The sequence below is a fragment of the Nematolebias whitei genome, chromosome 1, assembly GCF_014905685.2.
Source record: "Nematolebias whitei isolate Nwh7 chromosome 1, NemWhi1, whole genome shotgun sequence".
In the NCBI taxonomy this organism is placed as follows: Eukaryota; Metazoa; Chordata; class Actinopteri; order Cyprinodontiformes; family Rivulidae; genus Nematolebias; species Nematolebias whitei.
Window position 1 is genome coordinate 36,989,625 of NC_056498.1, and position 10,728 is coordinate 37,000,352.

Genomic DNA, 10,728 nt, shown 5'->3' on the forward strand with positions numbered 1-10,728 from the left:
TATATATATATATATATATATATATATATATATATATATATATATAACCCTTCCCACACTCTTGCAATGTTCTAAGCAATGTTTCTAAACTTTAAACACTCTAAAAGACACAGAATGTCATGATTTCAGCTCCCTGCCTCTGCAAGCGCTCTTGGCCACGCCCACTTCTCCTCTGCGCATGGTGAGCAGCTGATCAGCTGCAGCAGGAAGTTTATCCTGCAGTATGGGCTGCACAAAGGTGCAGGAGGTGCTAAATATTTTAAAATAATTTATTATGAATAAAAAATCCATGCCGATCGTGTGGCTCATCCATCAGTTACCCAATTGTGTGTTATGTGCAATCTTATTTTGAAAAACCGCAATAGAGCAAGTTTGTGATAAACGAACCGCGAAGTAGCGAGGGACTACTGAAGATGGACATAACTGAAGGACCCGTGTCCAGGTAAAGATTGTCCTACTTGTGATGAAGCTGTGAGACATGCAGGTAAGTCTCCTTCCAGGACACGCAGCAGTGGATACAGTCCTGCAGGTCCTGCTTGCTGGAAGACAAATAGCAATCGAAAATCTTGTCCAGGGAGAGGCTTTGAGTGCACAGATGGATGATCTCGTTACTCATCTGAAAATGTGCAGAACACAAACGTTTCAGTGGCAAACTTAAAACCGTTTTTTTTTTTTTAGCTCATTCTTGAAAAAACAAGAGTCTAAAAAGTCTGGAATAGATTTTATGCAACAGAGACAATATGAAATGTAATCACAAGTAATAGTGAATATTTACAAAATACATTAATGGTGCCAATGCAGAGGCATTAAAGCACCTTTATTAGTTTTGGGTTCAAATATTTTGTCATGGAACTTTAAAATAAATACAGAAAAAGAAACTGCAGAATGTGCTACTTGATCCTAAACAGTGTGCTCTGACTTTAGTTAATAAGTAGCGCAGTGCGTACATATTTGTCCAAAAACTGTGAGGACAAAAATATAAAAATAATGGAGATCAACGGGAATTTGCCAAAACATGTAAATTCCAGCTTGTTTTGGAGCTGAAGAGCTGAGATGAACTTCTAATTAGAAGCATCACTCAAAGTTTTCACGTGACTGAACTAAAACCTTGACACCTTGGCCAAAGATAGACAAATATTTGTTTGACATTTTATTATTGGCGTTCAAAAAAGCCCTCACGAAGAACTGGCTTTCACTGGAGAACCCAACGTTGAACATATGGATGGACATCACAAGATGGAGAGAGAAGTATCAAAGTTCATGCTCAGTAATCCAGGGAGAAAATACAACAAAGTTCAGTCAGGTCATCTGGACGGTTTTGTTTTGTTGTTGAGACGATTCATCCTTCATCCAAAGGACTTCATCAGTCCGAGGAGCCACAACAAGCTCAGTCCCACAAGCAGCACACCCACAAAGTGAGCTGGTTTCTGGGGCCCTCCCTCTCCAGTGTTTCCCCTACCATTATACAAGTGGGGCACCCCAACCGCCTATCGGCACTGAGGTAACGCTAAGCTAGCGGCTCACAATACAGTTGCACTAGCTAAAAAGCTAAAGGCACTAAGGCAGCCTCTTCCCTCATGCTGAATGACAAAATGACAAAAAGGACACATTTACTTTATACTGGAAGAAATGGATGGTTTATATAAAATCACACACACCAGATCTAGACCTTGTAATTTCTGATAAATTAATTGTAACAAAAAACACTTTCACTCCCTTTGTGTTATTTTTTTATGTTGTGTTCCTTATTTTTGTTGTGTAAAAACAAAAAAGGGGGCGTTTAAACTTTACTAATGACTGAAGTGGATGTACATGTTAAATATGTTTATAAATGTTTATAAATAAAAATGTATGAATAAATAAAAAGTTGATGTTTTTTAAAGTTTTTACACAATCACAGTTCAGACTTTATGATTTAAACCTAGTGTGATCTCACCGCTGTATTTATCTTTCAAAGGCCCCAGAACGAGGACAGTGGACATCAATGCTTACAGACTTCAGTTATATTTTAGCTTAAATCATTCCTTCAAAACTACACGTGGAGAGATTTTAACTTCTCATTTCTCCTACAAAAAACACTGTAGAAACATAAAAACTCGTGGGTCACCACTAGTGTCTTCTGCTGCTCATTTAATTGAATAATTTTGTAAGATCCAGTTTAGTTTTCACACACGGACTGTTTGTTTTAGGCTTACTTTTCAGTCTGTTTCTGTCTGCCTTTATAAAGTGTGTTGCCAGGAAGTGGCACGCAGGTGTGTGGTTACCATGGTGACCCCAGTGAGCCACTGTCAGAAGCTTTAACATCTCTTTTGATCTTGGTTCTTTGTCTGTTGTTTTTGTATTAAAACATAAACGCTTATATTGTTAGTTTTGGTTATTACAAAACTGATGTTGGAACTTTTGGCGCACACTTCACAATTTCTACAGAAATATTCTAGTTTTTTTCCCCCTCCCTTTGTCAATAATTATAAGTGATATAAAGAGGCCTCTGATGAAAAGAGTTGGCCTTTTTAAAGCTGATTGTTTAGGGCTTTATATTTGTTGTTTGTTAGAACGAATGCAGTTTGAGGGAGTCGAGTTTTATTGAATATGTTTTTAAAGTCGACAACAAAGACAAACAGGGTGGGAGTTATTATGTTACAGCCCACCGCTCTTACAGGCGAGGCTATCACTTAGCTCGTTACACAATGGAGGCTTGCTCTTTGTAAATACACCGTAGAGTTGCATCGGTTTGTTTTAAAAAGGAAGCGTGGGAGCTGAATGAGGATGTCTCTCTCTTTTTTCTTTTTCTTTTTTCATCAGACAGCCTGAAAAAGACAAGTGATGATAAAGTATTTTCTACTGAATGCACAGTGTCAAGGTACTTCAGCTCAATGGGCTCGTGTGATAATGAGGCTTAATAATAAGAGATCCACCTAAGTCCTGGCGTTTATGAAGTGTAGCTAGCGATGACTGTGTGCGTATAGGAGAAGCGAGTGTGAGAGTGGAGGAGTAAAAAAAAAAACAGCAGAGAGAAAAAGAGGTCAAGTAAAAACACCTGACTTGAATAAGAATGATGCATGTACCTGGCAGAGGAGCCTAGCGATGCTCTCGGTGTCGTTATAGTGGGGGGAGTTGATCCAGATGATACGAATGAGACTGACAATGTGTTGCAGCTTTGAAACGATTTGTCTGGGCTTGAGCTGGAAAAGCTCCTCACAGGGCTCCTTCAGGATGGACAGGAAGGTCTTGTTTGACTGAGCCTGCAGGGAGCTCTCCTGGACAGCAGGGAAATACAACAACATGCATGAATTTACAGACTTCACTTGTCTTTAAATAATTACTGTTGATAATGTGGGTAGAACTCTCAATAAAAGACAATTTGTTTGACATTTATCCAAACAACTATATAATATAAAGTCACTCTGAGGTCTGTCACATACAGAAATACTCAGATGACACAGTGATGGGTGTATTAGAGATGGACTGGAGGAGTACAGGGGCCTGGTGGAGGATGGTGTGGAGCAAACCAGTTGCAGCTGAACACCACCAAGACTAAGGAGACGGTGCATGACTTTCGAAGAAACAAGCCCATACTTGAACCTGTGTTGAATAATTGGGTGGATGTGGAGGTGGTCAGCATCAATAAATGCCTATGACTGAAGAGAGAGCTGAGCTGTAAGACAAAGCTCTCTGTTTACCTGTCGGTCTATGGTCTTACCCTCACCTACGGCCATGAGCTCTGGGTAGTGACCGAAAGAATGAGATCATGGATACAGGCGGTTGAAATGAGTTTCCTCCGAAGGGCAGCTGGACTCTCCCTTAGAGAAAAGGTGAGAAGTTCAGTTATCAGGAGAGACTCGGAGTAGAACCGCTGCTCCTCTACATCGACAGGAGCCAGTTGAGGTGGTTCAGGCATCTGGTAAGGATGCTCCTTGGGCGCCTCCCTAGGGAGGTGCTTTGGGCATGTCCGACAGGGAGGAGACCACGGGGAAGACCCAATACATGCTGGAGAGACTACGTCTCTCGGTTGGCCTGGGAACACCTTGAAATCCTCCCAGAAGAGATGGAAGAGCTGGAAGAGGTGGCTGTGGAAAGAGATGTCTGGGCCTCCCTGCTCAAGCTGCTGCCCCCACAACCTGACTTCAGCACAAACGGAAGATAATGGATGGATGGATGAATGCATGCATAGATGGATGGATGGAATTAGATGACAGACTGGACTAGACGGTGAGCGCAGATACCATCTACAGGAAGTCCCCTTCCTGTAGCGATGCCTCTACTTCTTGCGGAGTTTGGGATCTTTGAACATCTGCTGGAAGCTGCTGTTTAACCAGTCTGTGATGACCAGGGTCCTCTGTTACACTGTAGTGTGATGGGGTGTCAGAACCTGGAATAATGACATGCCAAGGCTAGACAGACTGGAGAGAAGGGCTGGCTCTTTGGTGGGCACAGAGCTGGACTCTGTGGCAAAGAAAAGGACCCTGGACAAAGGGACCTCCATCCTGAACAACGCCCATCATCCTCTACACATGTTCAGCATGTAGAGGAGTACATTCAGTCATAGACCCAGTCCTGCTCCACAAAAAGAATGGGGAACTCTTCTGTCCCCCAGCCACGACCTCATTGGCAGGAGGAGGCACTCAGTGATAGGTGCAGTTTGGGGCTTTAAAGCAGCCGTATAAGAAGTTCTGTGTTGGTTCCTGTGTTGTGTCTGCTGCTGGATGTTAGAACTTCCTTTAGGAATAATAAAGTGTCTGTCTGCTTACCTGTATTTCCGTGGCAAGCTGGCAAAACTCCTGAACATACAAAGACTTGCTCAGTAGTACGATGTCCAGGATGTGTTTGACTTCTGGTTTTTGCAGCTGTTTGCTGATCTCGGACAACTGGGTGAAGCGACTCTTCCAGAAGGTTATCTCCTGCAGTGGGCCATAGTTGTCCCTATTTTCCATTATTTGCTGGGTGTTTAGGAGCTCCTTGATCTGATCCATCCAGTGGATCATCATAACTAGAGCCGCAGAGAGTTCAAGAAATAAAAGTTGATACTTAATTATTTAAATAGTATTTAAGTAAGGAATGCCCATTCTTGCCACTTTTAATGCCAAAGTTTTGAACTCAAATCATCTTGTGCTGAAAAGGGACAATTCAATTCAGTTTATTTATCAAATCACAACAGAAGTCACCTCAGGGCAGTGCACGGACACATTCATATATACGTAAAAAAGTAAGTTAATAACATTATTTATCTGAGGAGCAGACTGCTTTGAATTTAACCTCTTCACACTCTCATCTTGAGCAAGCTTAAAGGTGACAGTGGAAAGGAAAAACTCCCTCATGAGGAAGAAACCTTTAGCAGAACCAGGCTCAGGACAAATGGCCATCTGCTTCAACCGGTTGGGTTTGGTAGGAACAGATACACAATGGCAGGTCAAGAATCACATGTTAAGATAGAAATAATATCAAATGAAAACAATTCAATTTAAGAAATGAGGTCAATTTGTCCTCCAGTAGTCTAAGCCTATAGCAGCATAACAAGCCAACTCTAACTATAGGATTTATCAAAAAGGAAAGTCTAAAAACTGGACAATGTGTCAGCCTCACGAACAGAAACTGGAAGTTGGTTCCACAAGAGAGGAGCCTGATAACTGGAAGATCTTCCTCCCATTCTGTTTTTGGAAACTCTAGGAACCACAAGTAAACCTGCAGTCTGAGAGTGAAGTGCTCTGTTAGGAAAATATGGAACAATAAGATCTGTAATATAAGATGGCGTTAGGTTGTTGAGAACTTTGTAGATTAGAAGTAAAACTTTGAATTCAATTCTGGATTTGACACGGAGCCAATGGAGAGAAGCTAAAACTGGAGAGACATGATCTCTCCCACTAACTCCAGCTAAGACTCTGGCAGCAGCATTTTGGATCAACTGAAGACTTTTTAAAGACGTATTTAGACACCAAGATAATAAACCATTGCAATAGTCCAGTCTAGACGTGACAAATGCATGGATCAGTTTTTCTGCATCATTTTTAGACAAGATGTTTCTAATCTTAGCAATATTACGCAGGTGGAAGAAGAACAGGGTTGTAGCTGTTGCTGTAGATGTTTCAGTAAAACCTGGTGAATGGCCTTGAGTAAGGTCTTATGTGAAATTGTTAGATCTTATGAAATGTGTTAGTGTTAAGTGAATGTGGTTGGGTTGCCTCCAAAAGTTAATCGGCTTTAGATGTAAAGTCAATAAATGCTTTCTGACAGTTTCACTGCCATTTGTCCTGTGGTTTATAAGACAATAATGTTGACTTACAATTTATGCCAAATATTTAAGACAAGATGTGCAATCTGTAGAGCTCAAAGTATTTGGTAAATATACTCAATATGTAGTAATTTGCTCCATATCTGCGTGAGTAAATTATAGTACTTATTTGTTGGGTAACGTCATATAGCGTAGCTGTTGGGGCCATCTAGAATTGAGGCAATTCCAAAAGTGCGGAGAATATTTCCTGAGTTTCATTAAAAGCTGTGCAGTGTTGCATGACATATTTTGCTAACAGACTGACAGGGGTTGCCACCAACAGTTAATGTAATAAAAAAATGCAAGCAAAATAACCTATAAAGTGTAGCACTCTGACTTTACAACAATCTGTGCCTCATTTACCCATTCATACAGCACTCTAATACATCTATACAAAGAATAATCAGAGCTTTAGATCACATTCATACATCAATGGGACACACATCGGAGGTAATGAGGGGTTCAGTGTCTTGCCCAGGGACACTTCAGCACGTGACTGCTGGTGGATTCGAACCCCCAACTCCCCTATTGGAGGATGACTGCTCTAACCACTCAGCCACAGCTGCCCCAAAGCATGAGTATGTGCTGGGAGTGATGCTCAGACACTAAACAGCAAAACTGCAAGGATACCTGTAAAATGATCAGAGTTTCAGCCGTTTAGTTTAGTTCCTTAATGTCAGTTGGCTTTGGCGGATATCTAAAACTGGACTGGTTCCACAAATGATCCAGTTGTAACGGTACAACCAATATCTATCTCCTGAAAGTTTCATTGCAACTCATCCAGCAGTTTATGAGATATTTTGCAGACAGACTGAAGAAGTTTCTCTCAGCTGCTCCCTTCTCCAGAGGTCACCAGAGAACAAACTCGCATGAAGGATTTGGACTTTTTTTTTTACGCTGGATGCCCTTCCTGACACAACCTGGGCTTGAACCAGCTACCTCAGGATTACAAGACGTGGCACTAACCACCGAGCTACCGCAGCCTGTCTGCAAACAGACGCACAAAACATAAACATCTGTCTTTGCCTTTTAAGAGGTCCGAGATGGGGTAGAGGTAGAGCAGCCGACTGGGGACCAGAAAGTCTTGGTTCGACTCTCAGCCATTCCCACATGTCGTGGTGTCTCTGAGCAAGACACCTAATGCCTAATCGCTCCCCAGGCTCTTACATAGCCGCCCGCTGCTCCATCTGAATGGATCTCAGGTGCGATGGGTTAAATGCAGAGAACTAATTTCATCGTTGTATGGGAACATACAATGACAACCTCAGACTTCCCTTAACAGAAAGCAATAATGACCTGATTGCAAATGAGAGTATAAAGGTTGATTGCATCCAGAATTGTTAAAACCACAATGTATGAAATAAAATGTTGGATTTAAGAAAATGATTAATATGTAAAAATATACTATAAGAGTGATTTTAACTAAAAATTAGACGAGTAAACTAAAAAAAATGAATGAAACCTGAGCTGTACGGGTGCTAGTGAGAACCATGGAACAATGTTTCTCATTTAAAAAAAAAAACACTTAAAGCTATTTTGAAATTCTGTAGAAAGGTATCCCTAATAAATATTATACCTGTTTTAGATAGCTAATCACAATTGAGCTGTTTCTTCAAATTGGGGAGACGTGTCTATAACAGGTAAGATATTTATTGTTCATAACTTTGCCACATCAGAAGTTTTGAACACTCGCTTTAAGAACATGTGATGTTGTTTCAATAATGTTTCGAACAGAAAGAGAAAAGATTCACAGATCTACAGTAAAAAGCCTCTTCAACTCACTCTCCATCCTCTGCACGAGCTTTTTGTCCTTGCAGGCTTCCGTAGGAGTGCATTGCAAGGCTTCCATTGGGATGTATAGAACCGTGTTGCCTGCCTTTTTATACCAGTCATCTGCTCAAACACAGAAATATGATAAAAAAAAAACACACTTGTACTTGAAACTAAAATAAACGATTAAAAATTAAATGCATTGTAAATAAAATAAAACTTTTTTCGTTACTTTGCGCTATATTTTATTTATAAAAGCACAGAAGCTGTACCCACCGGTAAGGCAGGCGGTGAAGCAGTGCATGCTCTTGGTATAGTCGTCCTTGATGCTCTTGTTTTTGTAGAAGCTGAGAGCCACTTGGGGGGCATGCAAGCAGGTCACGTCTTCAAGCAGCGCGTGGAGGGTATCGCCCTTCATCCTGTAAAACTGAATGGCTGCCTCAAACGTTTCTTCTGTGATAATGGCTCCTGGCATGCGGGTGATGTAGCACAGCCCATCAACCATCTCCTCCTACGAAAATAAGAGATTAAGTGAAAAAATTTGAAAACTGATGGGAGAAAAATCATTTTAAAAAACCTGCAGTTAATTAGCGCTTGCTGCTGAAGGACGGAAGGCAGGTTATACTGCTTTTACTGTCTGTTCGCAAAGCATCTCAGAAACCAGTGGACATAATTTAATAAACTCTTAGAAAACAATGACATCTACAACTGATTAACCTTTAGAGACGACTCCATTCAAGATGGCTGCAACACCCAACTGAGAATCGAAAACACAAAATGGCTATAGCTCAGTCAACTGCACAGATATTGGGCTAGAATTTGGACTGATCACTGACATATGCTTAGTCTAAAATTTTACCATTAACAAAAAAAAATAAAATAAAATAAATTCCAGCTGTTCCCTCTTCAGTCGCAACATCCTCCTCCATCTCACTCTGTCCTCTGCATCCTCTGTCCTCTCTAACTGCATCCATACAGCTCAACTTTGTCTTTTTCCTTCTTTTATTCACAACACAATCCATTATGCTGTTCTACGATCCGGGCGGCACGGTGGCTCAGTTGGCAGAGCTGTTGCCTCGTAGTAAGAAGGTCACTGAATCGAATCCCAGCCGAGGACCTTTCTGAGTGGAGTTTACATGTTCTCTTCATGCATGCGGTGGTGTTCTCCGGGTACTCTGGTTTCTTCCCACAGACCAAAAACATGCATGTTAGGCTGACTGGTAACTCTAATTGTCTCTAGGTGTGAGTGAGAGAGTGAATGATTGTTTCTATGCGTCCCTGCGAGAAACTGGAGACCTGTCCAGGGTGTACCCCGCTTCTCGCACAGTGATGGATGGATATGGGGACCAGTGACCCATGCGACCCGAAAAGGAAAAAGTGGGTAAAGATAATGGATGGATGGACAAACTATGAGAGCTAACCATTAATACTAGATTATACAATATCGCACTTATTGATATTTATTTTTCAGGCTTTGACCTAAAACAGCTATAACTTTCTCAACATAGCATAATTACAGTTTAAACTCTGGCGTGAAAGGCAGCTGGTAATATGCACTCCTTCAAGTAATGCTAGACCTTTAAATCATGCAAATGATTTTGGTACAAACCGAGTTATTTGATGATGGCGAATAGCATTGCAACAAACAGTGCTCGATAAATCCCACACAGGCATTAATAAACAGGCAACCTCATAAGTGCATGCATTAAACTCATTAATAAACAGCATATTTTAAAACATTTTTAAGTACCGGTAAAGGGGTGTTGTAGTCCACCTGAAGCCCACTGGATATGTGCACATAAACTACCACAGATGGGATGAAGGTGTCCAAAATAAACTGATCCAGGAGCTTCATGTTTTCTTCTGTCCATGACTCCTCACTTACACCAGATATAGAAACAGACTGCATAAGCAACTGCCATGAGATGGAGAGAGCCAAGAAAAAGATATTTAATACAAAAAAAAAAAAAGTGTAAGTGGTCAAGAATAAAAGTAAAAATATAAAGCTGAAGTTGCGTACCTGTCGGATGGCCGTTGTGTCATCCATGTCTTCTAGACTGAGCGACATCCTGTGAGATGAGGTTACAAGTTAGCTTAAATTAGCTAATTTTGATATCCACACAACGTTTAATTTAAAGTTTAAAACTTGGCACGTTTTATTACACAAGGTTGAAAACTAACTACTATAATATTCGCGTGTTCTAGTTTACCGTACAGAAAGTTATGCAAACATTCTGAGTATTTTTTTTTTTATATCAATATTATAATTGTTAGCGTTAGCTTAAAACTTATACGGTAGCATTTAGCGGTTCGCCTTGCCTGGTAGCCAAAGTGTTAAATTAAATTTATTTTACGGCTTCGCTAAGGTAACTGTGCCAAAGCCGTGACAGCTTCTAGGGGAGCTCCTTCCAACACATGAAGGTTCGGTATTTAAATCGTAAACTTGACTTTCCTCTCGCTCAAACCATATCCGCCGCTTTTCAAAGCTGAATCTCCGTGTTGGTGTCGCCATGGAAACGAGCGGTTGGTTGTCAAGGTAACTCATGAAGGCCAGTGAGCGAAGAAACGCGAGTAGAACGAGACACAATGCATGCTGGGAAACGTGGTTTGTAAAAGATTTCATACACCGATCTTATTTATATATATTATATATACATACATTATATCCAATAACTTCAGCCAGGATTTTGTCC

General features: G+C 40.9%; 1 protein-coding gene across 1 annotated transcript in view; it reads right to left on the bottom strand.

Annotated features, from left to right (window-relative positions):
* dnah2 (dynein, axonemal, heavy chain 2) overlaps positions 1–10,103 on the bottom strand; it is a 121,179-nt gene extending 111,076 nt beyond the window's left edge. The window contains exons 1-6 of the mRNA XM_037677468.1: positions 10,056–10,103; positions 8,312–8,546; positions 8,048–8,158; positions 4,749–4,987; positions 3,066–3,257; positions 459–616 (exon numbers count right to left, since the gene is read on the bottom strand). Of these exons, the coding sequence (XP_037533396.1) occupies positions 459–616; positions 3,066–3,257; positions 4,749–4,987; positions 8,048–8,158; positions 8,312–8,546; positions 10,056–10,103 (983 nt within the window). The remainder of the gene's footprint in view (positions 1–458; positions 617–3,065; positions 3,258–4,748; positions 4,988–8,047; positions 8,159–8,311; positions 8,547–10,055) is intronic.
* Between the last annotated feature and the right edge of the window lie 625 nt (positions 10,104–10,728).